At 45.8% G+C, this 27,360-nt stretch overlaps 1 protein-coding gene across 4 annotated transcripts; it reads left to right on the top strand.

The window, feature by feature from the left end:
* UBXN11 (UBX domain protein 11) lies at positions 1 to 26,458 on the top strand. Of its 4 annotated transcripts, none has more exons than XM_028738766.2 (15): positions 1 to 109; positions 2,126 to 2,219; positions 2,619 to 2,656; positions 3,424 to 3,528; positions 6,491 to 6,591; positions 8,037 to 8,091; positions 8,481 to 8,560; positions 9,027 to 9,141; positions 11,546 to 11,757; positions 17,124 to 17,201; positions 20,457 to 20,580; positions 21,880 to 21,983; positions 22,699 to 22,766; positions 23,400 to 23,546; positions 24,602 to 26,458. In XM_028738766.2, the coding sequence occupies exons 2-15, from the start codon at positions 2,155 to 2,157 to the stop codon at positions 24,759 to 24,761; spliced, it is 1,452 nt and encodes a 483-aa protein (XP_028594599.2). In that variant the 5' UTR covers positions 1 to 109; positions 2,126 to 2,154; the 3' UTR covers positions 24,762 to 26,458. The 4 variants fall into 4 exon arrangements, with proteins under 4 accessions (XP_028594599.2, XP_028594602.2, XP_028594600.2 ...); XM_028738767.2 differs by lacking the exon at positions 1 to 109 and adding an exon at positions 150 to 335; XM_028738769.2 differs by lacking the exon at positions 17,124 to 17,201.
* The last annotated feature ends 902 nt before the right edge of the window (positions 26,459 to 27,360 follow it).

The following is a 27,360-nucleotide window of genomic DNA, read 5'->3' as shown; positions in this document are numbered from 1 at the left end:
GGAATTGTAGTCTCCTGGCTCCCCCTCCAGGCTCTGTCTTGGAGTCGTTACCTAGGCAACCGAATGTAAACAAGATGGCGCCGCCGGCCTGAAGCCTCAAGATGGGCGGGTGAGTCCCTTAAACTGTGAAGATCAGGCAAACTGTTAAAACGGGTCGGGAGGCTGCTTTTCATCCTCACAGGCGCGGCTCCTACCTAATTCACCCAGGAACCCGCGTTAAGTCTCTTGCAGCAAAAACAATGCAAACCTTCGTGGCACTTTAAAGACAAATTATGCCAGCCCACGTATTTTACTCAGAAGTAAGCCCCACGGGATTCAGTAGGAATTTCTTCTAGGTAAGTGGGTAAAGGATAGCAGCCCCCACAATCCTGTGTACATGCTTGCTCAACATCCTTGCCCCACTTAAATTTAATGAGGTTTTCTTCTCTGGTAAGTGTGCAATCCTTTGGCTGCCACTCCCTTACTAGGAAGTAAGAGTGAGACTTACTGCTGAGTAAACATATACTGTATATAGGTTTGTGCTATTAAACTGTAATCCCGTGTGCATGAAGCGGGGAGCTTGTGGTGCTCCCAATGTCCTTGGGCTTCACCTGCCATCGGCCCCAGCCTTAGGATCCAAATCCCATTGAAATCAGTAGGCTATACTGCTGAATGAACAGGGTTTTGCTGTGGAAGATTCATGGGCTTCCTTCAGCCTTCTTCATCAAATGCAATCTTTCTCAGTGGGCAGATATGAATGGGGCACTGTTCTTGTATATTTTTGCACTCTGCAGACCCACAGATAAGCATAAGAAGAGTTCCTCTGGGTGAGACTAACAGCCCATCTAGTCCAGCTTTCTGCTCACACAGGATGTCTTTACACAAGCAGGACATTAGTGCAACAGCACTTGCCAACTTAGATTCCCAGTTTCCCAGAAACTGGGATTTAGAGGCACACCACCTCTTAATACTGGAGGAGCTATATAGCCATCATGGTTAGTAGCCACTGATAGTCTCATCCTCCATGAGTTTGTCTGATACCCTTTTAAAGTCATCCAAGTTGGCAGCCAACTGTGGGAATGAATTCCACAGGTACAACTTTAACTATGTGTTGTGTGAAGAAGTACTTCCTTTTTGTCTTCTAGAATTTAACTTCATTGAGAAACCCCTGATTCTCGTATTACTAGAGAGGGAGAAAACCTCTATCCACATTCTTCACACCATGCATGATTTTATATATTTCTACCATATCACCCTTTTTCTTAACTAAAAAGCACCAAACATTGTAACCTTCCCTCATAGGGGAGTTTCTCCAGTCCTTTGATCATTTTAGCTGTCCTTTTGTACACCTTTTTCTACTCTGCAATACCCTTACAGTTTTCATTGTGATTCCTTTTCTAATGATCTACCACTTACATTGCAGGTCTGGCTTTACTGTACAATATCTCCTCCTCTCCACTGCCCTGTATCTGTGTGTATGGTATGATATGCCACCTGTGGATAACACTTCATGCACCTAACAAAATGACCCCAAGTCCACAAAATGTTATGCTCTGTGTTCCTTTGCATCTGGCCACATAATATTTGGTGCTTTCTCCCCAGATATTTTTCCAGTGCTGCCCCTCCATTGTTATTTTGGCACATTGGTGCACGGCCCTTTCCTCAAGGAGCTCAGGCTGGAGTACATCTTAAAAAATTCTCATTTTGTGCTCACAAAAACGTGAGATAGAAACAGATGCAGCCATATTTGTAGCTGACTTGAGTGCTCTGTGGGCTGTCAGGCAGATTCAGATGGTAGCTGTCTAGATAGTATCTCAGTTTGGTACTAAATCTTACAGTCAGGTGTTCGAAAAGTTTCTCTGGCAAAAGGTGGTAATTTTGTAGTTTAGACAGTCCTTGAGCTGGTCTTGCAATTGTCAAGTCAGTCATGTGAATGGATAGAGTGTCAGCCTCGGTTGACTCCTCACTGCATCCAATGTGTTTGGACTTTGAGTTTAGAGATGCTGTAGGAGCCTATCACATCTTCAAAAATTAGCAATGTGCAGAGATGTGTGCATCATATAGATAAGCCACATGGGCAATTCTGAGTTGCATATGTATGCCACAAATTGTAATGCATTTCTATCTCTCCTCCCCCCCATCTTAGAATTTAAAACTGTAAATTCATGGTAAACGATGACGTCTCCTCTTTCCTCTCTGGGGAAGATTCGCAGGATGCCACTCCAGTTGCAGACACCAGGGTAAGTGAGGGCTCATTCATACAACCACCTGGACATGTGGGAGCCACAGAGAAAACCAGGGCCTGTTAGTTTTCTAACAGAGAATCCAGCTTTCAGGTTCATTCCAGCATTGTATGTACCTCACACCAGAAGTTGAAACTAGGAACGGTTCTATGTGTTTACAGTGTAGTTATCTAGGGGCTTTGTGGCCTTTACTCACATCACGCTCTTGAAGTCACTCTTTTCATTATGTGTGCTCATATCAGAAAACCAAAGGGCTGTGGCATGACTTCCCAACTGTAGTGTAAAATTGCAAGCATGCGCTTTATCAGTTATGTTTGAAGTATCCATTTACATGGATTATCATTGATTTCTTGCCTGTTTTATAAGTGACAACTTCTGATTTCTTCTGGATTTCAGAAAAAGGACAGCACCTTTCAAAGAGAGCATTCAGAATGGTGAGTGGTAAGATCCATGTCATTGCTTTGTTTACCCTGTTCCAAATAATTATGTATATAGCAGTGTATGATCTTTCTAATTTCTCATCAGTTCCTACATAAACTTGTGGATTATTCTTTCCCCTTTACAGGCAAAGAATTAGGCTGAGAGTGTATGAAACCTAAGGCTACCCAGGAGTCAATGGCAGAGTTGGAAATTCAACTGTGCTCCAGTCAACTGGCTGTTTGTGAGATGGGGGTGCCTGTTGTCTTTACAATCCTTGCCTCATTTGGCTGTGGTAACTAATGAGGCTCAGGGCCTCCCCCTCACCCCCCAGCAGTTACTCAAAAAATTGTCTATGTTTTAAATATATCATTAGAGATATATGAGCATTTTTACGAATCCTGAAAAATATCTAGTAAGCTGCAGTTTCTGGGTGCTATTAATTAAAGTGGAATAACTCTAGAGAGCTCTGGATAGGTTCCTCAGGGGAAGTAGAAGATGTAGTTAGTATTGACAGGATCTTGATGCAGGATCTTACATTGAAAGTCCACCAGCTTATGTTGATCTAGAGATTGGCTCACTTTTTTTTTTTACAGTTTACTTTACTTCTTGTCAATTAGCCTTCTCAATGGAAATTGGTACAGTTGGCAAGTCTAGCTACTTTGTCTCCTCAAGGCAACAGACATTTCTGCTTGCACACACATAAACGTGCGTGCACCCACACACACAGCAGAGGAAGTCCTTTTTGTGCTGCTCATAATGATTTGATCACTTTTGTTCACAGAGGATGAAGCAGCAATGATGGATGAAATCCTGGGGCCCAGAGCTCAGATTCCAATCAGCAGGCCTTCATGCTCAGATGGAACTGCAGAAAAACCAACGGCATTGGGTATGAGTGGAAGGGCTGGAGATGAGATTGGTTTTGGGTAATGCCAAGGGCTAACATCAGCCATGCAAATTCAAGGTCTGGGATGGTAAAGGCCACAGCACTTTTCACTATTTCCTGTTTTTCTGTTTCCGTAGCTAACTCAGACATTGTGTGCTCTATGTTCTCGTTACAAGGGCTGTTTGTCTTTTGTGGTTCCTCATGTATAGATCACATTGGGTAACTGGGACAGAATTTGAACTCATGACAACCTCAGCTTTGAGTCTCTATTACTTCTAGCACTAAGGATAGTGGAAATACATTTGAAAATGTCCAAACTCAGGGAACTCTGGTTAGTAAACATGCTGGGGTAATAAACCATGCTTTAAACCTGGCTTCTCCAAACTAACCATAATTTAAACTAGGGATGGATAACCTGTGACCCTCCAGATGTTTCTGCACTATAGGTCTCATCATCTTTTGCCATGGTGGCTGGGACTGATGGGAGTTGGAATCCAGTAAGATTTGGAAAGCCACAGGTTCCCCATCCCAAACTAATAATAGTTTTGCAGTTTGTACATAATGGGGAACTCTGGTAAGTTTGAAATTAAAAACAGAAGCTTTAATCTCACCCTACAGTGTTTAGCATTAAATCGGACAAGATGCAGTGTTTTTCTTTTCAAGGTTGAAAGCCTTGTTGTTCGTTGTGTGAAGTCACACAGGTTCTACAGGAGTTTATTTTAGTATTTTTAAAAAACCTGCAGAACTTGCTTTTGACCAGAGGCAACAGTGGGGCAAAACAAAGATAAGTACATGTTGTGGGAAGCAAAACCTCCCTCCTACCCATTTTCAGTTCTCTTAAAACCCATTGTCTGCCTGTAGCCTAAGTTTAGAAAGAACCATGCATACTGAGAAAGTGTATGCAAAATCTCAGCACAAATGACATTGATTTGTGTGATGTAGTTTGATTGTGTGACTGTAGTTTGATTGATTATTTAGAACAGAGATGGGGAACCTTTCTCAGCCTGAGGGCCACATTCTTGCCTTAGCAGCCTTCCGGGGCCACATGTCAGTGGTGGCTGGGAACAGAGACAAAAAAGGGCAAAGCAATGAACACAAAGTTTCCCTTTATACAGCAGGCTAGTTTCTACACCCACCCCCCTCTGTAGCCTCCATTCAGGCCTCATCAGAGTTGAAGGGCACATTCCAGCTCGACAAAAACATTCAAGGAGAGTAGGGCTGCTGAAGGGTGTGGTTCAGAAAGAGCCTCAAGGGGCCTTGATCTAAAATATGAAATTGATTTGCATAGAGTATGGACAGCATTGCTGATGAAGATGTTTTTGCTCCCACGCTAGGCCAAGTGACCCACACTAACGTTGCCTCTGAGATTAAAGGATTTAGGTCCTTTAAGCGGAACTGAATTCTGGGACCTCACACATGTCTGTCCAATAAGCAACACTCTTCTTTGCCAGCATCAACACACTTTGCCACATGCCAGTGAAGCCACATTTACAGAGTTTTCCAAGTTCACCCTCTTGTTTTTTTCTGCCCATGACAAATTCTGCGCATAATTTCTGCTTCTTTTCTTAACCAGGCCCTGAAAAACATTTCCTTTTATTTTTAGTTAATCAGGTGACTAATGAACAGATAGAAACCCAAATGTTCATGCAGCACATTTAAAAATAAAAAACCTCGCAGCCCACCAGAAGGATGGGGGGGGGGGCTGATGCCTGAGTCAGATTTTCTCTGTAGATGGGGGATAAAAAATAAATAAATAGGGGTACTCAAAAGAATTAAGATTGTACAGCTGGGCAATGTAGGATCTATGTCAAGACAAATGAAATTCTGTAACCTGTATAAGTTATGGAAACAGAACTTTTGCATAACTTATTTTATTTTGCATATTTTTCTTGCACTTTTAAAAACAAAGTTGCATGTTTTTATTCTGATTTTGCTTGTCACAGGGGTTGGCAAGGAGCTTTTCAGGGCACTAGGTCTCGATCTCCAGCCACCAGAATTATTATCCAACCACCTCTCACTTCAACATGCCTTGCTCACCTATACACTTTCAACCATATCTTTGCAACCACAAGGTCTAGAAACTTAAAAAAAAAACCAAAAACCAAAAGCTGAGACTCTCAGGAAACTGAATTCTAGGTCAAATACCTGTACATTCTGTTCTTTCTCTTCATTCCTTAAGAATCAAGGCATACAGTGGTACCTCGGGTTACATATGCTTCAGGTTACATACGCTTCAGGCTACAGACTCTGCTAACCTCGAAATAGTTCCTCGAGTTAAGAACTTTGCTTCAGGATGAGTACAGAAAACATGCTCCGGCGGCAGCAGGAGGCCCCATTAGCTAAAGTGGTGCTTTAGGTTAAGAACAGTTTCAGGTTAAGAACGGACCTCCAGAACAAATTAAGTACTTAACCCAAGGTACCACTGTATATGTGAGTTGCATCTAGCTCCAGTTGTATCCATTCCTTCTTCTCTTTCCTTTTTCGCTCTTTTGGGTATCCAGAAGGAGGAAGGGAGGAGTGACAGACTAAGTTTATGCCGCGGTGAGGAACATTGTTCCCTGGCTTCCTGTATGTTTTGATCCTTCTGAGTACAACATAGAAAATCTAGGGTGGTTGGCAATAGCCATATTCCCATCCTAGAGAGAGAGAGAGCATCTACAGATGTGTGCATTTCTGCAGAGAATCTGTGGAAAATAGAGTTTACCACCTACCACTGAAATGTCAGCCTATGTCTGGGATCCAACATAGCTGCACCTCCGCAGTCTTCCCCCATTGGTGACCCAGATACTAGTCCTCTGTTGTTTCCCCCAAGGATTTGGGCAGAGAGCCGACACAGACGACATACCAAGCATTCTGGCCCTGTGCTCCATTTCCAAGGAGCACAACATGCCATTGTGGGGTTGGCATCTCGATAGAACATTTGACACCAAATTGTTCTCACGATCTGTTGACTTTGTGCCTTTAGGGTCTGCTCCCAACGATATGGAGCTGATGGCCTCCATGATGCAGAAGATTGCTTCCTTGGAACAGAGCATCAAGAGCCAAGCACGGGCAATATACCACAAGGTGAAAATGCCAGGCTTCAAAGGAACTGTGTTGGCGTGGCAACAGTTCAAACTGGTCATAGTTGATCTCAGAATCATGCTAAGATTTTATTTATTCAAGTGTTTATTATTTAATTATGTTTTCCTATATTGCATAAATCAGTCTGGGTGGGTGGGTGTCTCACAACATGGTATGGGGGAAAAAAGATGATAAAATTACAATCTGATAAAATTACAATCATTTACACCATGTATAGGCTGCCTTATAACAGAGTGCTCTGTGAGTGGCTAAAACAGCAAATTTTTTAAAAGCCATATGGGAATAAGAATGCAATGCCTCAAGTAAAAACACACCAGATAAGGACAAAACTATACATTAAAAACAAAAACAAACAAACAAACAAAAAACAGATCAGAAGAATAGAGAAAAACAATATTGAAAGAAACATAGCATAATTTTAAAAGCCTTGGAAAATGAAATGTCCTTGCCTAGTGTAAAAAAATAAAAGAAAATTAGCAGAGCAATCCAAACCCACAATCTTCTGCTTTTGTCCCTGCTGCACTGCTGAAAATGCAGGCAGGCACTGGCTGTTGCAGGCAGTATCCTTGCTGGCGGTCAAGAATCTTTGGATCCTAAGCTGATCCAGCTACCAGCAATGTTCCCCATTTAGACCCCTCTGGTACACCATCCTGGAGCTGTAGCAGCAGAAAAGGGGGCAGGGGAAGAGGATGAAGCTGCCCTCCATCTCCCACCCAGGACAGTATAAGTGGAGGGGCTTCAGGTATGGCAGTGGCTCCAACTATTCTGCTTACAGACTCCGAAGAGTACAGCCTACCTGAGGAGGACATTCCACAGCCGGAGAGCCACGATGGAGAAGGCTCATTCACTCCTAGCCACTACCAGTAAACTCACAGTGGTAGGAAGGATGGACTGATCAGTCTGTTTATGATCATTTGTGTTGATTCATAGCAATATATGAATCTAGAAAGTATAATTTGTTAAGGGCGCTGAGAGTTGTTATTCCCCTCACAGAGCTACAATTCCAGAGTTCCTGGGAAGAGGGATTGATGGTTAAACTACTAGGGGGATCACTCTGCAACACAGAAGGGGGCACCCTGCAGATACCGTCATATCTGAAGGCTTGCTTCATAACATGAAGGAATCTTGCCTTTAATGTGGCAGCACCTACTCTTTGGAGTATCTAATGTATTTTTAGCGTCTGTTGAAGACTTTCCTCTTTGAGCAAGCTTCCAGAGTAGAATCTTATCCCAGTCAACATCTGTATTGGTTTTGAATTTGGTTTCCTATGTATGCAATTGTTCTGCTTGTATTGATGCAATTATTTTGTATATGTTTTTATTCTGTTGTGAAATGGCTTTGAGATGCTTCATAGGAAGCAGTTCATATATGACATGGAATTAATAGTGACTGGTAATAAATTTTGCCTTTTATATTTGGATCGGCAGGATAAGAAGATCGAGGAGCTTGAGGAGCAGATAAAAGTCCTTAAGAAAGGGAAAGGTAACATTGTGGCACATGTCTCAATGCTGCTCCTTTTTCTCTTCAACAAGAGGCAGGTGCCAGGTTTTGCTAGGCTTGAGGGATGCGTAGCTGAAGGGCAGCCTCCAGGCCACAGCAGGGTGTGTATGAGCATGTGGAGAGAGCAGCTTTCGAGGCCTCACCATAATGCAGGTCATGTTTTAAGCTCTAAGGCACCAGTAAGTCCAGAACCGGCCAGAATTGCCCATTGGAAGGGTGTTCGAAGGTGAAACACTAACCTTCTCTTCCATTCTGAGTCAGAACATTAATTTATAACAGAGACTGGGACTTTTGCTGCTCTTTGTGCAGTTTAATATTAATCAAAATGAGGAACCCCTACATATCTTTGGGTGTTTTTTTCTCTCTGCAAGCTGAATCTTCTTGGGTGAGCAGAGCAGAGGAACTGGAAGTGATATGCCTTAAGTTGCAGCATCAGGTCTGGGAAATGGAGGTAAGATTAATGGGAGAGAGAGATTATTATTATTTCTCTATGAATCTGAGCTTAATTTCTATTCATTCTATGGGTGGCTACTGGGTTGGACGTGAACAAGAGCCTTTGAACAAACTGACCTCTCAGAGTCCATGGTACCAAACAGAAATGGGAGGGAGAGGAATCTCTCTTTTGCCTTTTTTTTTTTTTACTCCTTGTGTTAAGACAATGAGAAGGGGGGAAGCAAGATCTCTAAGTTCTGGTTGGCCTCAGGTCTTCCAAATCCCTTGGGTTTGAATACGAGTTGGGCTCTGAGGAACTTTCACATCATCCTTATTTAAAATTGATTTAATTGGGTTGCAGCCTTAAATAAAAGTTCCTTTTGGGAAAGTAGCAATTTTATTTTTCCTTCAGCATTTTTCTATTCTCACCATTGGTTAGGCTATCATCCTTCCTGTCTAAATTGTCCCCATTTCCCCCTATGCAGCTGTTTCTGAATGACTATGGATTGATCTGGGTTGGAGAAGGGACAGACTCTTTGGGAGAAGTGGCGGCACAAAGTGATGAAAGGAGTGAGCTGTCAAAGCGTTACTGGAAACCAGGTTTGCCGGGACAAAAGACTGCCCTGTTTTAGATACCTTAAGACAACAGGGCATGCTTTACTTCCATTTAGACTGTAAGCTCCTTGGCGTAGAGACCAGTCTTTTCGTTTACAGAACTCAATAATATGCTATGTACATTGATGGCATTGTATGCATCATAAATTATCCCCATTGTCATTCATTTAATAACCTTACAAATCAGCATTACCAATATTCTCATAGCAAATAATGCAAACTTGTCAGGCACAAGTGGTTTTGGAAAAAAAGTTTTCAATTTATTAATTTTAATTGAACTGTTTTAGTTGTACCATAAGCCAGTTTCTGAAAGCTTTTGCCTTGAAAAGCAGGGCATAAATGGAGAAAAACTCCTAAAAAATATCCTGAAACTTGAGGTATCATGTACCCTGCTTTGCAACAACTCCACACCTAGATCACAAAATCCATATTTGTCCCTATGGGTTGTACACAGTGTATGACTAAGTAACTTGTTACTTTAGCACAAGGATTTATGCTTGTGCAACAGAACTCCTCCCTCTCCTTTCTCTTTGTATTCCCCAAATTTGTAGTAGTAGTAGTAGTAGTAGTAGTACAGTGGTGCCTTGCAAGACGAAATTAATTCGTTCCGCAAGTCTCTTCGTCTTGCGGTTTTTTCGTCTTGCGATGCACGGTTTCCCATAGGAATGCATTGAAAATCAATTAATGCGTTCCTAGGGAAACCGCCTTCAGACCAGGTCCGGGGACAGACTGTCCCCGGACCTCTTCTGAAGGCTGGGGGGGGGGGGACAAGGGCTTTTCTTCCCACCCCCAGCATTTTAAAAAACCCTGGGACAGCGGAGGACTTCTCCGCTGTCCGGGCGATCTTAAAATGCTGGCGGGCGGCATTTTAAAATCGCCCCGGGACAGCGGAGGACTTCTCCGCTGTCCGGGGCAATTTAAAAGCCCCTGGGAAGGCAGGCAGGGGGGACAAAGACTTTCGCCCCCCGCCCGCCTTCAGAAGGTGTTCCCGCCCCCCCCGCCCGGCTTCACAGCAGCGCTACGAAGCCCGGCGGCTGGGGCAGGTGTTCCCGCCCCCCACCCGGCTTCGCAGCAGCGCTACGAAGCCCGGCGGCTGGGGCAGGTGTTCCCGCCCCCCCCACCCCGCTTCGGAGCAGCGTTCCGAAGCGGGGTGGCTGGGGCAGGTGTTCCCGCCCCCCGCCCGGCTTCGCAGCAGCGCTACGAAGCCCGGCAGCTGGGGCAGGTGTTCCCGCCCCCCCACCCCGCTTCGGAGCAGCGTTCCGAAGCGGGGTGGCTGGGGCAGGTGTTCCCGCCCCCCGCCCGGCTTTGCAGCAGCGCTACGAAGCCCGGCGGCTGGGGCAGGTGTTCCCGCCCCCCCACCCCGCTTCGGAGCAGCGTTCCGAAGCGGGGTGGCTGGGGCAGGTGTTCCCGCCCCCCTGCCCGGCTTCGCAGCAGCGCTACGAAGCCCGGCGGCTGGGGCAGGTGTTCCCGCCCCCCCACCCCGCTTCGGAGCAGCGTTCCGAAGCGGGGTGGCTGGGGCAGGTGTTCCCGCCCCCCCGCCCGGCTTCGCAGCAGCGCTACGAAGCCCGGCGGCTGGGGCAGGTGTTCCCGCCCCCCGCCCGGCTTCGCAGCAGCGCTACGAAGCCCGGCGGCTGGGGCAGGTGTTCCCGCCCCCCACCCCGCTTCGGAGCAGCGTTCCGAAGCGGGGTGGCTGGGGCAGGTGTTCCCGCCCCCCCGCCCGGCTTCGCAGCAGCGCTACGAAGCCCGGCGGCTGGGGCAGGTGTTCCCGCCACCCCACCCCGCTTCGGAGCACCGGGAGAAGCGATCTCCCCGCAGCCCCTTGCTTCAAAAGAGGTCCGGGGGCAGACCTCTTTTGAAGCAAGGGGCGGTGGGGAGAAGCGATCTCCCCGCCGCCCCTTGCTTCAAAAGAGAAGACCCGCTGTCCCCGGGGCAAGCTTCGTTTTACGAAGCAAGCCCATAGGGAAATTCGTCTTGCGAGGCAACTCGAAAACGAAAAAACCTTTCGTTTTGCGAGTTTTTCGTCTCGCGAGGCGTTCGTCTTGCGGGGTACCACTGTAGTAGTAGTAGTAGTAATAATAATAATTTGTTCTTGGGGGGTTTCCCCAACCCTCCAGAGCAGCTTTGGGGAGGGCACCGGACATGTCCAGGAGGAGGAGAGGGTGGAAAGTTCATTTGAACAAGCCTAAGTCCTTGCACTAACAGAGCAAGTGCATTGGATACCAACCTATGTAATCCAACACTAATAGTTGAAATATTGTCCTATTGACAATATTCCTCTATTACTTTGTCACGGAAATTGCTTTTCTTGATGCTGGAAAAGATTTTGCTGTTAAAATGCAGTGTTGAGAGTTTCCCTTCCCCTTAGTCATTTCTCCTCCTTTTGTCATAGGTGAATCCATCGTTTCAGAAACCAATTTTGATTTAATTTTTGCAAACCTGAAAGATTTAAATGCTTTGGCTGGGGAAGGCATGTCCCAAATCGAGCACACGGCAGGGGGTGCTAGGCTGAAGCAGCTGGACTCAATCCCCCTCACCTTCTATCAAAATGGGATTGTCATGTTCAAAGGGCCTTTCCGGTCATATGAAGAACCTTCCACGCAGGTATGAATCAATACTTAAAGAAATTTAATCACCGACTGGCTGGTTGGCTGGCAGGTGTACCCATAGTAATGGCTACATGATGACAAAGCAGACATTCTTGTGTGCGTTTCCTGATAGCACAAAATCCCCGCTTTCTGCCCAGAAGTAAGTTATAGCATTTATGGCTCCTTCCATTTTCTTGTAGGAAGCCTGATAAGACGACGACATTATATACAGTTATGCATAATTAGGGCGGTCAAGGTTCAGTGGAATTGCACTCGTTCACTTTGGACGGGTGCAATCTTCTCTGAAGGCTAGTGCTCAGAGCTTTGACTGGTTCTGCTAGTTTCTAGCAGAAGCTGGCTGTGCGTAGTGCTGATTGGCTGACATCATGAAAGCACATCTCCCACTCTCTGCAGCAGTTTTTCTTGTCTAAAAATGATTGACTTGTAATAATAGTAATAAGTTGGCACAAGCATAGACCAAATTGATGCATTTGCGAGGTTCTTGACCTTTTTAAAAAACGAAAGCCTGCCTGAGGCAGGGGTGAGGGGGAAACGAGAATAACCATAACTGGATTCAGACGCAATACCTATGTAATGTGATGGACTTTGGGCTTTAACATTTCAGTGACACCCTGTGCAATGCCAAAATTCGGCACCTCCTGCCTCTTGCCATCCATTATTTATCATTGTTGCAGCTCCCCCTGTGGAGCCCTCTCGGCTTGGCGCCCAATGTGGGCGAACTTGTTGTGCTCCCCTAAATTCGCCTCTGATGTGAGGTGGGGATGATGACAGCCAAGCTCTTTTTGCAGTAGAAAAAAAATATATGCTGCCTTATGCTTGCACATACATCTGTATGCACCACAATTTTCAGGAGCTCAGGTGGATGGTGAAGTGGTAGGCTACTAAAGTTTGCTTTCTCTCAGACTCCAGCTCATTGGCTAAATGGGGAATCTGATCACCTAAATCCTAACAAACCAGAATCAGTGGCTTCTACAAAATCATAATCTGGGTAAACATAAGGTAAAAGGTAAAGGTAAAGGTACCCCTGCCCGTACGGGCCAGTCTTGACAGACTCTGGGGTTGTGCGCTCATCTCACTCTATAGGCCGGGAGCCAGCGCTGTCCGGAGACACTTCCGGGTCACGTGGCCAGCGTGACAAAGCTGCATCTGGCGAGCCAGCACAGCACACGGAAACGCCGTTTACCTTCCCGCCAGTAAGCGGTCCCTATTTATCTACTTGCACCCAGGGGTGCTTTCGAACTGCTAGGTGGGCAGGCGCTGGGACCGAGCAGCGGGAGCGCACCCCGCCGCGGGGATTCGAACCGCCGACCTTTCGATCGGCAAGCCCTAGGCGCTGAGGCTTTTACCCACAGCGCCACCCGCGTCCCTCTGGGTAAACATGGGATAGGCCATCTCAGGCCCAAGGGCCAAATGCTGTCTTCTAGGCTTCCCTGTCTGGCTGTCAGAACTCTCCCAGACCACACACTCTGTCCCTAGGCCACACTGCTCACTGGCCCTTCTTCACCCCCCCCCCCCAAAGTGTTTTTGCTGTGCTGGAATGTGTCCATGAACTCCAATGCCTGGATGGAGAATAGAGAGGGCTTTGGGAGTGTGTGTTGAAACTGGTCTCCTGTACAAATGATGAAATTTACATTGCATGCCACGCCCACTTTTGCCTCTGGCCCCACCCAGCACTGACACGTGGCCCTCAGAAGATTGCTCAGAAGGGAATGCGGCTGTCAAGCTGAAAAGGTTCTCCACCCCTGGAACTGACCAGTAAATCATGAAGAATTAGGGGCTGGGGCAGGAAGAGTATAGCAGGGAAGAGATGAAAGAGAAGGAAGGTATTGAACCTTGCAGGGTAGGGACATGGTGAAGGAAGCAAATAAAGATTCAGAGCTGCAGCAAAGCCCAATTCCCTTTCCACTGCAGAGGGCAGAGGAAAGGACTGCCAGGACGAGTATTCATTGTGATCTTGAAATAAGAGAAACTATTTAGCATCTGTCCATGAAGAGACAAGAGATGAGAATTCAGTCTCTCCCAAGGGAATTGTGCTATTAGGCTGGAGTGGGCAGGAAGTATACTGTGGCCCATTGGCCCACTTCCAGTGGGTCGCTTAGTACCAGCTGGATGCTGAGATTCTTGCAAATAATGTTGGGCTAGATAGACTTTGGCTGGATCTTGAACAGTATCTTACGTTCTTAAGTGGGAGTGCGTAGTCAGGGTCACTGAACACAGATCTGGAGCATGCACTCTTGCTTTATAAATTTAAAATGTGCGAGTGAACCATGAGGTTCATCTCATTTTTTAAAAAAGAAAAAGGTAGACTACAGAATCCGGGAGTCATCCTGCCCTGATCTAAGGCGCTCCTTCAGAAACACGATATGTGCCTCCTTGAAAGATGCTACCAAGGCTCTTCAGGCCCACATTAGCAGCATTTCTATGTGCTGCTTGAATATATTCACAAATCACACAGAAAGATGGGTTGGGTGAGCAAAAGGGAAATGAGGGGGGTGAGTGCAGTGGTCTGCCCTTGTCACAACCCCTTTCTCTGGGGTTTTTACTTGAAAATTGTATCCCCCATCCCTCTCTGTGTATGCGATTGGCACAGTTTCAACCTGAAGGAAGTGCCCCCATCATGCTTACTGTGGCCATCATTCTAGAAATGAGTTACAAGTTAAGGAGGAAGTAACGGAAAGCAAGAATGAACACAGGGCTGTTCTGCTTCTGACTTTGAAACCATTCCAGCTTCCGTCCTCAAGCACAAAGTCCCACCTGCTGCCTCTGCAACTGTTTGAAAGTTGTCCTATATAACTCACACATGGGACCTTTCTGTTTGCGGCCATTGCAGCTCCCTACGCACAATGAGCAAGCTGCTGGACTCTTCACCACATGTAAATCCTTGAATTTTGAACGTCCTTCTTCAGCCCCCACAGAGATGGTTTGCAGCAGCAAGCAGGTTGCCGGACTTTCCTCCCAGTGAATGAGTCAACTATTGGCTGAACATTTTTAAAAAGCAGTACTGTGTATTTTTGAACACTCAGTTTTGTAACTGCCCAGTCTCTACAATTTTTTACCAGGAGAAACCTGTAGTGAAAAGGGTGCGGGTTCTTTTCTAGCAGATGCCTGAAAAAAGCTTGATTTTCCCTTTTTTAAAAAAGTTGATAGTTCTTATGGCTGAAGAGAAAGTTTAAGCTTAAGTCTCAGTCCCTGTGAAGGGAAGACATGGAGTCTAGTGACTCACACCCTCTTTTGGGAGAATGTACTTATTTTTAAGAGACTTCAGGCTGTACTCCAGTTTACACAACTTTCAGACTTGCACTGTGTGGGACTGAGTCATAGAGCCACATGTAGGGTACCCAAGCAGTGTCTCATCTGCAACCTGACCAGGCCAGACAGCTTAGCTTCTGCAAGGTAACTGGGCCATGTGCCTTTAGATCATACCCTAGTACCTAGCTTGGTCTATATGCAAGTGTTTTCACTTTACAAAGATCTGAATGGTATAGGTGAGCTATGTGGAAGCCAGGGAGGTCTGTAAGCAGAGGCCTGGCTTCAAATCTGACTTTTCATAATAGGCTCATTGTATGGTCTTGGGCAGATCTCAGTGGCTTCCATGCTGCATCTGTAAACATGGGGTAACAACAATTAACCTTTGTCGTGGTGGTAATGATAAATGAAATAAGGAAAATGAGCTGAGTAAACCGAAAACTAATTTGCTCTTCAAAATTATCTTCAAAATTATTTTCTGAGCATTATGATGTAAAATGTTCCCTGGCTGTTCCCTGAATATTTGATATCAGTATTCAGTGATATTAGATAACTGACAAGGACATGCAGAGAGATTTAGATGTTGTGTTTGACACCTGCTAGAAAGGAAAGCTGTCTGGAGATACCTCCAGATCTAAGGATGGGTCCCCACAATATGAAATAGAAGGCTGCCCGCCTCCCCAAATGGCAGCCCTGTATTGAGTTCCCCCTGACCACCATCCCATAACCTTTGCTGTATCCTGGTATCATTATTCTCAGCATTAACCAACCCCAGTTGATGGTGTGAGGATAGGGAAATATGCTCAGCTTTGTAGTTGTACCCCAAGGAGGAGGAAGTGAAACCCGACAGTGTTATGACCCAGACTGCCAGCAGCACCCGGAACACTGACTTGGGAAGAGTAGACAGCTGAACCAGGAAGCATTGATTGGGGCCCTGACGTAATCTAAGTTCTGCCATCAAGGCCCTTCTAAGCCAGGCGTGCCCAAATCTGAAATGTTTGAGCCACTGACCCCCAGTGGCTGCAGCTCCAAAGCCAGACATCAGCAACCTAGTCTCAAATGTGCCTCCAAGCCAGCTCACCACAAGAGGCAGAGGTAACAGAGTGTCAGGCTCCAGGCTCTTTAAAGCCTATCACCCTCTTGACCAAAATGTGCTGGGTCATCTTGAGGTGGAGAATGAAATCAAGGAGGCATCCAGAGCAAAGTGCTGGTGGGACCTGGGTTTGTGCCTACACTCAGGCCCAGGGGCTATAGTTCAGTTAGCACCAGCAGTCCTTGGAGCAAGTGGTCTACCGCCTAAGACCTGTCCAAGGTTCTGAAGGTTGTGGCTCTGATCTGCCTGTCAGTCCCCTGCTCGTGCTACCTGCTACAGACCACTGCCAGAATTGCTGCCACAGATGCTGCTGTGGGCTCATGCACACCAAGACTGGGCACTCAGAGCTGCATTCCAAAGTTGTAGTCTGCTTCTTCCTTATTGTGGGTTTCTCGTCTCTGAACTGTTTTGAATTTGAGCTACAATTCCTCTTTCAGACTGAATATTTTGCAGTCAGAATTGGATTGGTGAAATTGAGGTTGTTGGCACATTTACATTTTGTTATGTGCATTTTTTGTTTCACCTCCAGCTCTGGTAAGAGAGTATTCTGTAAACTGAAATAAATGAGAGGTATTCCTTTATCTGGACTGCTTATTGTGGTTGTTCAGTCACCAGACAGCCCTGGGGGCCTCTACTGTGGTTCCTGCGGGTGCTATGGCACCCTTAACCCGGCCCTCCTCCTCCCTTAGCACCTGCCAAAGCCTCTGTTCCTCCCAGTGTTTATTTTTACTTCAAAATTTTATTTTATTTTATTTCAAGCTTTTTTGGCATGTTCTTTTCTGGCTGTTTGGTTGGTTCCTTTTTCCATTTTTATCTTGACTCCTTTTAATTCTGAGGGGGCTGTAGGTTTTTTAGTTGTTTCAGTGTTCTGAGCACCACCAATTGTTCATCTGTGAAATTTGTATTTTGTGGTTCTCGTGATAGTGTCTGAAACTGGTCCCCAGACCCAAAAAATGTTTAGGGGCACTACCACCCTCAGTATAGAGAAAAATCTGACATGTGGGCCCTGCTTGTGGTTTCAGCAACTCCTACGAGATATCATGGACGGTTACTTCCCTTCTGAGCTGCAGAAGCGTTACCCAGATGGTATCCCATTTCAGGTATGCCACCCCCTGCTCTCCTACAGCTTCCTGTTTATTGAGTTCTTCGTTTGCAGAAGTTTCATTTGCTTATCAAAAATGTGGTCTGAAGTTAGAGCAGCTCCATTGTTTAAGCAGAACTGAGAACCTCTCTTTGCTCTAAGCAGTTATAATGTTTTTTCCTCTTTCAGGAACTGATTGTTCTATATATGAGGAACTAAAGAGTGCTTTTTGCTTAAAAAACTGGAACACTTTTCAGTTCTTAAAAATGGAGATTCCCTCCTTAAAAAAAAAATATTTTCTGCGATCATCATTGGTTGTTCTGTGTGCAGTAATAGATTATCACTGACTGTGTGGATGAACATTCTCTGGAGAAAATGAGTCTGTGTTTCATTTTGAGACCCAAGAAAGGAAGAGGAGTGGGAGAAGAGAGCTCTCAGGCAAATGGGAAGAATAATAGGACATGATCTCTGAGAAAAGGGCAGACCAAAAAGCCAGAAAATGTTAGACAAGAGGTGGGGAACCTGTGGATCCCCAGATGTTATTGGACTCCAGTTCCCATCAGCCCCAGCAAGCATGATCAATGGTCAGAGATGATGAAAAGCATACAGGTGCAAGTTACCACAAATTAAGAAATATGTTCTGTTCTGCAAAATGACAGTGCCTGAAAGTGGCTATCATATTTGGTAGGCTTGTCCCCAAGTTGTGTTTGCTTTATGGAAAGTTGAAACTGTGATAATAAATGATCTCCTGTTGTGCACAAATTCTTCTTTTAGATTATGCCCAATATTATACAAGGCAAGTAAAGAATTAGAGATTAACTTGCTATAAACAGCCAAGTTTGAAAAAGCATGTGACTGGAAAGTTGCTGCTTCATCTATTGAGAATTGATTAGAAGAGGATTAAATATATCACTTGTGGTAAAACCTAACTGATTAGGGGGCCATACTAAGCTCCCCGAATGGTCATTGGATGTTGTGGACCTCCCTCTCTGATTACAGAGAGGGAGGTCTGCGAGTAGAGAAGGTCTGCCATTGGAGAACTTCTTGGGGGAGCCATGGAAACCACACTAGGTAAAAGGTAAAGGATCCCTGGACGATTAAGTCCAGTCAAAGGTGACTATGCGGTTGCAGTGCTCATCTTGCTTTCAGGCTGAGGGAGCTGGCGTTTGTCCACAGACAGCTTTCCGGGTCATGTGGCCAGCAGGACTAAACTGCTTCTGGCGCAATGGGACGCCAGGACGGAAACCAGAGTGCACAGAAACGCTGTTTACCTTCCTGCCGCAGCGGTACCTATTTATCTACTTGCACTGGCGTGCTTTCAAACTGCTAGGTTGGCAGGAGCTGGGACAGAGCAATGGGAGCTCACCCCCGTCTGCAGGGATTCAAACCGCCAACCTTCTAATTGGCAAGCCCAAGAGGCTCAGTGGTTTAGACCACAGCGCCACCCGCGTCCCACTCTATTAATTCTCTGATGCAACTGAGGAAAGGGTGTGTGTTGGAGGCAGATTGTGGGAGGCCCTAGCTTCACAGGATACAAGGCCTTTTGTTCCCTGAACATGCACTTGACTAGGAAGTAATACTACACTCTTGAAGCTGGTGTAGTTCTTTCCTTTTCCATTGAAACCAGTTGCAGCAGGAATGGGGGGGGGGGGAGAGAAAGTAAACAGAGAGGGACTGCCACCCATCCTTTGACCAGGCCAGTGCTAGCCCAGGGGTGCTCCCTAATAAAGTGGTGCCATAGTCTCTTCTCCCACCCCTACCACCTTCCATGGGATTACTGCGCCCTTCTGTTTTAGAGAAAGAAGGGAAATGAGGAAGTCATTTATCAATAGACTATTTTTAACTTTCTAGAGTAGTGTATTCGGGTGGAACTACTGATACAGCATTGGTCTGATCCTTGTCAGCAGAAGTGACTTATTCAGATGCTGTGTTTTGCTTTGTTTGGAGGCAACTGGAGCAGTTTCTTCCAAACAGGTGGGAGGAAAGTGTATTGCTTTCTTGCCCATTATTCGTAAGTAGGTGGAGGAAACTGTGTTTCTTTGTTCTCATTATTCATAGATGAGTGGAAAATGTTTTACATAAAAGAGAAAAGAACAAGAACAAGGAAATGTGGTCTGGGGTTTCTGAAACCAGCCCCCATGAGGCTGCTGAAGGGAAGCACCTGCTCCCTTTCCTTTTGCAGGTGACGTGTGGGGAGTGCCAGAACTGAACAGTCAGTTAGACTCAAGCAGGGAAGAGTGCACAAGCTGCAGGGTCCAAATGTTAGCTGGGGCAGAGGATCCTCCCCAGAGGATCATGCAGTTAGAGATCCAGAACACGTGACAGCTGGGCCTCTTTGGCTTCATATACCTTTCTGGTTTCCCATTTGCTCTCACCTTCTAGTTTCTGAGAGAGAGTTATAGAATCAAGTAGTGATGTATTTTTGTACGGTACTATGCTGGGTTGCCAGAGGGAATGTCCGTGTGTCATGGGAGAAAATTCACAGCACAAAGGAAAGTAGCGCATTATGTAGCAGGATAACCAGAAGCCTTTCTCCCACCATGCTTATTTTCAGAGCACATGCAGAGTGTTTTTTCTATATGTCTGCGTTTCTTTCTTTTTCTAGGATAATTTTTCAAATATGCAACCCACTTCTTCCCATATCCCAGATTGGGGCAGCCTGGAAATGAGCTGCCACTTGATTTTGTGGATTGCATAAACTGGCCCTGAGTTTGCTTGTGGATTTTAAGTGGTGGCTCTTGGATTAGATTCATATAGCTTTTCTGATAGAAGGAAAGTGGCACATCTTGGATCATTGAGACTCCTTACACAAACACATTGGTTTACAATGGCTGCAGAAAAGGCCTTGCTTGTGGTGGCTCCCAGCCAAAGGTATCCAACCTGTTTTACTCAGAGTAGTCCCTTGAAATTACTGCACATTACTTAGCCATCCCGGTCTACTCTTGAGTAGGACTAGATTTGAATACAACCATGAATGTTTGGCTTTGAGTGAACCTTTTTTGACCCACCTCTCTCCAGGTGTGGTTTATTGAGTTATCAAGCATTGCCAGCTTGATAGGCAGTGCCACTGTGGCAACTGTCCTGCTGATCAGGTTGAGGCATCCCTGCTGACTGATCATTTGTTTTGCAGTTTCTGCACAAGGAAAGGATGACTTCTCTTCCATCCTCCACTTGTCACTGCTGCCAACATTTACTACACTTCCTTGCCTAACACTGAACTCTGGAGTTTGGGGTTAGGTGGGGCACTGAATAGCAATACGGGTCTCTTCCACAGGTCACCGACAAGAGAGACACCGTATTTCAGGAGAGGAAGCTGCTGCATAAAAGTTTTCCGGGCCAGGGCCACGTCATTGGCCTTGCCAGACCAAGCGGATTAAAGGAGACAAATGAGATACCAGGTGAGATGGTGGTTAATGGTGAGTGTAGGAAGGACCCTAACTCAGCAGCAGTATTTGCTTGGCATGCAGAAGGTCTCAGGTTCAATCCCCAGTATCTCTAGGTAGAGCTGGGAACGGTTCCCTCTCTGCTGCATAGCTGCTGCCAATCAGAATAGACCGTACTGATGGACCAATGGTCTGACTCACTATAAGGCAGTCTCCTATGTTCTCGTTCCTATTTGTTTGATTTCCTTTAATCTCTCTCTGTGTGTGTGTGTGTGTCGTTCAGTGTTTTAAAATTCTGGTCCTCAACTTATCTCATTATTTTCTTACAACCACTCAGTTTATCATGGCTCCATTTCATGTATGACAAAACTTTTGGCATTGTGTTGAATGACATTTTGTGTTATATGCTGCTTGTGATGGAAAGGACCTTTTGTTTTCCCCCACCAGTCAAACATCTTGACAAAAAGAGCTTCAGAAAGGCTTTTTGGAAAGAAGTCAATTACTAAAAATGAATGAATGAAAAAACAATGTATATACTACTACTAATAACAACAATAGTGTATCATGCTGCACTGGGGTGGGGGGTGAGACAAAGAGTGGTTTCCAAAGTGGCTTACATCAGTAAAAGGTACAATTCAGAGCTGATGGCAGGCACTGTAACTAAATCAAAACAAGACGCAGGCCCAACCCTCAGGCTCCCAAATGAAAATGACAAAGAAAAGAGAGTGGAATAGAGGACAAAGACAGAGGAAGAAGATCCTGTCTGCCAATGCCAGAAAGGAGGGATGAGCTGTGAAACAGGCATTTATATTGACTGTATACTAGGCTGACCTCCCCTTGCTAGCTTTCTTACCTGATGAGAAGTAGCACTTTGGCTGGTGGCAGAGATGGGCTGTGCTTTGGTCAGCTGTCGTCAGTTTCAGGGCAAATGGCTTGGAGCTCTTTCTTTTCGTGGCTGGCAAGCAGAGAGTAATTGTCTCTCACTTCTTCACTTCTGCAGCCACTGGATGACAAGATCTTAGTGCAAAGTCCCAGAGCTATGCCTAGGGCTCTTTCTTTGCCTATCTGCTAAAGCAGGCATATCCAAAGTCCATTTTGGGGGCCTAATCCAGCCCCCTGAATGGTTTAATCCAGCCCCCGTAGCAGTTTCTTTCTTGGGGTAAAATCCCAAAAAAAAAGCTCAACAACCTCAACCCTAAAAAAACACATCTCAACAACTTTGGTCGGCCCACTTCATCAAATCTGGCCCTCTCTGAAAAAAGTTTGGGCACCCCGTACTAAAGCATTTACTCCCACAATCCTCTGTTATGGCAGGTCCTAAGCTCACCATGGAGCAGTTTTTGAATAAGCTTCCAAAGTCACGGATTCAAGATGGGCAAGTGATCGATATCAGAGGAGAAATTAAAAAAACCCTCCAGGTAGGATGCAACTCCTTCTCCAGCCTCCATGTAATGGGGTTTGATTCTGGGGTTCCTTCTTCTGGTCAGCACTTCTGCTAATAGCCAATACTTTGCAGCAGTATGGGCTTAGGTACCATATCGCTACCTAGAATCCTTCTCCCTACCAGAATTTAATTTCATGACCAGGATGTGCCAAAAGAATATAAGATGCACATGTGGAATACCTGCCCTTTTAGGGTCTCCTTCCTTGTCCACCTAAAGCCCAGCACAAATGATACACAATGATAATTGTTCCCCTTCTGCCTTCATTTTGAGAATCAATGCTGACATGGTAGCCAAGGTTAGGGGGGAAAGCACATCTCTAATCCCAAGTATCAGAAGGACAGGAAATTGGGGTTCATATGGTCATCTTCTCACTTCCCCAAAGGCTATATATTATTGGCATTCAAATAGTGCCATCAAGCCAGTGTGGTGTGGTATAGTGGTTAGATTAAGGGTTGCCAGCCCATGGGCAGCTTCCCCAGACTCTGAGCTTGGAGTATGAGCTGAGTTTGGAAGTTTTAATTAATAGCCAAGGACCCAGGACCAAACCCTTCAGTTCTAAACAGTACAACAAAAGACAACTTTGCTTCGTCACTATGTTTGGATGTGCTGAGATGAGCAGGGCAGCTGATTCTGTTTACATTTCTCAGGACAGTCAGATTTTGACACAGGTTTCCTTTTTTGGTTCCAGGGCTCAGGTGGAAAAAGCCACGAAGTGATTGTGGTGGAGACCCCTAGTATTGCAGCAATGAAGAAGAGGTAAAAAAGAAAAGGCAATTTCCTCTCTTCACATTAATGGCTGTGGCATCTTGCAGTCTCCTCAAGCTGTAGTGCAGGAGGGGGAACCTGCGGCACTTCAGATGTTGCTAGACTACAACTCCCATCCTCCTTGACAACTGGCCACGCTGGTTGGGGCTGATGTGAGTTGGAGTCCAGCAGCATCTGGAGGGCCACTGTAGCACTTTCTTTCACGTTGATGCCCTTTATTCAGAGCTGCATTGAGAAGTATGTGATTTGGGGTCTCATAATTCACCTTTGACAGGGGACAGACAAGTCCCTTACTCATCTGATTCCTTGAGGGTTTAAGACCCATCAGCTACCTTCACTTGGTTTAGCTGGCCAGTTGAAGCCACTTCCTGGGGTTTGGCCACTGTCAGCTTCTAGGAGCCACAGGTGAGAACTGAGTGCACCAAAGGCGGTCAAACTACTGCACAAACTGTCCCCCACCAGAGATACTGCTCCTTCCTTAATACCCCATATGGGTCGAACAAGTTTCTGCATGTTCTGTTGAGGGAAATGAGGGGCAGATGGGGCTCGTCAACCTGGGAAGGTTTCCCCACCCTCTTCAAAGAAAGCATTGTCCCTTCTCTAACCAGCTTTTCTGATCTTCAGATTGGAAGGGAATGAAAAAAAGAAGGCCTCCAACCCCAATGTCGCAACTCTTCGGATAAAGTCAGAGAATGGGGAGAAGACCTATATCATCAAGATGCCATTCACCGAGACCATCGGAGACCTGCGCCAGCATCTTGCCCAGAGCAGGTAGTAACAGGGATCATTCTAGCAGATAATCTTTTGTAGAAGTTTCTGGACCTTAAACTCCTGATTCTGCAACTAACATCAGCAACAAAAGTCTGTGCTCACTATAAACAGATAGGGGGAAAGTGTGTGTTTTTGCTTAATGTTGCCAATTTATTCAGATTGATCTCCCCCCTAGAATCTGGGAGGACCAAGCCTCTGCAATGCAATATGGGGAGTAAATGTTTGGGGGCGAAGGGCAAATAATAAACACTTTCAGGGTTAGGATTGACTTTCAGGTTATTGGGGAGGGACAAGGTAGGAAAGATCCCTTGGCTTTGGGGGAGTTGATCTATCCCATCATACAGGCATCTAGGTTCCTTGCTCACCTTCCAGTTAATTTTTCACCATTGTGTATCCTACTCCTCACTATCTGCCCTTATTTCCTTCTGGTTTTGACCTCTGCTGAGTTCTCCAGTTTCTGCCACAACTCCATAGTGGAGTTTGTACAAGGAATAAATAAAAGTGCCTGTGAGATCACATACCACGTCAGCTTCTTCCACTTTGGCATTGCTCTTGTATTTTTGGTTGGGGTCATGATACCATCAAAGCAGGTAGGACTACTGCCAAGGGATAGTAGTAGTGAGGATCCTGGAAAATCGTGCCATAGGCACTGTTCATTCCATGCCCAGTATGTGTGGTTGAACCCACAGAGATTGTTATGACCACAGGAAACAGGGTAAGCTGCATTGCTCAGATGTAGAGATGCTAGGGATCATGCAAAGAATATTCATTCTTGAATGTAAGGAGCCTCTCTAGAGAATAAATTGAAGTGTGGTGTTCTGCTGTCTTTTCCTTAGAGAATCTTCCAGTGGTATTATTGTCTAGGTCCTGTGGTGACATAGCATAGTTTCTAAAAAGCCTCCCAAAGCCAAAGCAACAAAGATGCTGATAAATTTAAAACAATTATTCAATAGCTGTATTCAAATTTTAAATTTTTGCATTAAACAAATTATTTGCATTTGAATGTCAAATTCCAAATCAGCTTACTTACAAGCACTATTCTGCTCATTTCCTAGGGGAGAAGAAATGGAACCTTACGAGATCATCAGCACTTTTCCTTATCGGGTGTATAACAACAACTTCATGACGCTGGAGGAGTGTGGGCTGGTCCCCAATGCCTCACTTCGGCTGCAGAAAAGGGCCCCGTCAACCAAATCACAAGGGCAACAAGTGTAATGGTTTACAGTGGATGATTCATCAGGCTTGGCTGCCACTCAGCTAGGGAGTAGTGTGCCTTCTTCAGGAGAGCCTGTGCAAAAATGACATCCTCTAGTCAGAGAGAGAAACAGGGAAGGACTGACCTTTCCACTTACCCAAGCTCCAACCTTTGCAGCTATTCTCAGCACTCCAGTCAAAGGAGAAAGCCGGGGTTGGGGTGTAGTTGGAATACTGGGCATAGACCCTCCCTTTGTTACCCAGCTTGAGTGGGGCTTAGCCCCAGGTCTAGGTTATCATTAGCCTCAAATGACTGAAGAGACTCTGGTCCTTGTAAAGCTCTCATCAGAAACACCAGACCCTCACTCCAAGAAAGAGCACACAGTTGGGCTACTGGTGCTAGCATGAAGTTTCCCTTTTCTAAGCTGCTGCATCACCAAATAAGCACCGAGTCCCAGACCATGCACTGGTGCACACCATGTGCTTGATGGCACCCACCCTGTTCCTGTAGCCTACAAGGGCCTCAAAAATGGGGTTTACCAACTAGTTGGTGGGGTTAGGGGCACCTGGTAATTCATCTAATGCAGGTGTGCAGAAACTTCAGCCCTTCAGATGTTACTGAACTATAATTCCCCTCTTCCCTGGCCATGAGTTACACTTGCCGAGGCTGATAGGAGTTATGGTTCAGCAACATCAGAAAGGCCTATGGTTCTCCACTAGTTCTAATGGGAAAGGGAGATGAACATTTTTTGCCTTTCTTGAAGCTGAAAAGGATCTGCGTACCCAACCATTGAACTTGGTGTGGCCACAAAGGCAACTCAGCCACATATTAGCTCCTCTTCCCCTGTGCAAGACAGGGAGTCCCAACTTCAGCCAGCCCATACCCAGTGTGTAATGCCCCAAAGCTTAGTGAGAAGTGCCTCCCCCCCCCCCACATAGCGTGGATGCAGTGCCAGAGCAGCCCATCCCTTGTCTCTGGCAGGAGTGGGGAGTCTTTGTCCCCCTGGATATTGCTGAACTACAACTCCCAACAGCCCCAGTAAGTCTAGCCAGTGCGAGTTGTAGTTCAGTAAATGCTGGAGGGACTAGGTTCCTCACACATACACTCTGGCTACAGCCAAAGATGGATGTCCTGCAGTTAAAAACCAGCCAGTGTGTGGGAGAAATTACCTTTAGCAGGTCTCTTTTGAGGCCACAACAAAACACAGTTAATTTCTCTTCCTCTGGTGAGTTATATGCAAAGCTGACCACCTTAACAGCAACCCACCTTGTTCAATACAATGTCCCTTGTTATTGTTTTCCTGTTTGCCCAAGGCTTGCAATATTAGGTAGTGAGTTCTCCCACCCCCTGACTGATCTTTGTAGTTGTTCAGTAAAGAGGGCCTTGACAGCCATGTTTCAGGGTGTCCTTCCCTACTCCTTCTGGGATGGAATTTGCATGTTTCAATGATCAGTCCATGTCAAAACCTCCCTTCCTCCAGAAAATTAGCTGGCCAGAGAAGGGTTTTAAAATAATTATTAAGCCACAATTCTGCTAAAAAGTGGTGTACTGAATGGGCTCAGCCTTTTTTTTTTTGACAAGGAGGAAGGACTCAAGCATATCCAATTCCTCTTCTTCCCCACCTTCTTAATTGTGCCGAAGTTATGAAGTTGTACTGTTCTGTGAAGACACCAGATGCTTTTTCTGACCTGTTAAATTGGTTCTTAGTGCTTACTAATCCATGACTGCCTTATCTACTTAATTGCTACTGGTTGCATGCCACAAGGAGAGATGTCCAAAGTTTGGGTGATTTGCACCTTTTCAACAGGAACGCCAATGCATCTGGCCTTCCCTCTGCATAACACAGCACCTCTCACCCCTAAAATCACCAATGCCCAGGAGGTCCACAAGTCTCAGCCATTTGTGCTCATTGTAAAACTCTGCCTCTTCTGATTTGAAGCTTTGTCCTGAGTCTCCACAGCCTAGCACCAATACAGAAACAAGACCCCAATCTCCCCTCCTTGGTGCCAAACTGGGAGATGAGGACTACTTTCCTGCCAGACTTAGGCCCATCTGCACTATATATTTAAAGCTGTATCCTGCCACTTTATACTGCCAGGGCTTCCCCTAAAGAATCCTGGGAACTGTGGTTTGCTAAAGGTGCTGAGAGTTACTAGGAGGCTGCTATTCCCCTCACAAGGCTAGCTTCCAGAGTTCCTTCCCTCTGGAGAGGGACCAATTGTTAAACCACTCTTGAGTACTGAGCACTGAATGCTGAATGATTGATGGGGAAGAATAAAAAACATAAAGCCTGGGGAAAGTGGGAACATGAAGGCATATCCCGGAAGAGAGCATGCTGGCTGGTTGGCACCCTGAGCATAAGGAACACACACTGCAACATTTTGTTGCAGTTCCCATTTGCAGTCTCAAATTAAGAAGAGCTCAAATGAGTAAGCTGACATTTTACACCGGCTTACTGCCTTCCTCTGTGGGAGGTGAGGGGAACTCCACTTAAAGAAGTAGTGCATGATGAATTAAGGGCCTCTTCTTAGTGATCACTATCAAGTGCATTTTTCCCTACTAGCACCTTCTGATTGGTACTGTTTTCACTGGCAGGTAACCCCACACAATGAATCAATC

Source organism: Podarcis muralis, chromosome 7, assembly GCF_964188315.1.
Source record: "Podarcis muralis chromosome 7, rPodMur119.hap1.1, whole genome shotgun sequence".
Classification (NCBI taxonomy): Eukaryota; Metazoa; Chordata; class Lepidosauria; order Squamata; family Lacertidae; genus Podarcis; species Podarcis muralis.
This window is presented reverse-complemented; position numbering and strand designations above follow the sequence as displayed.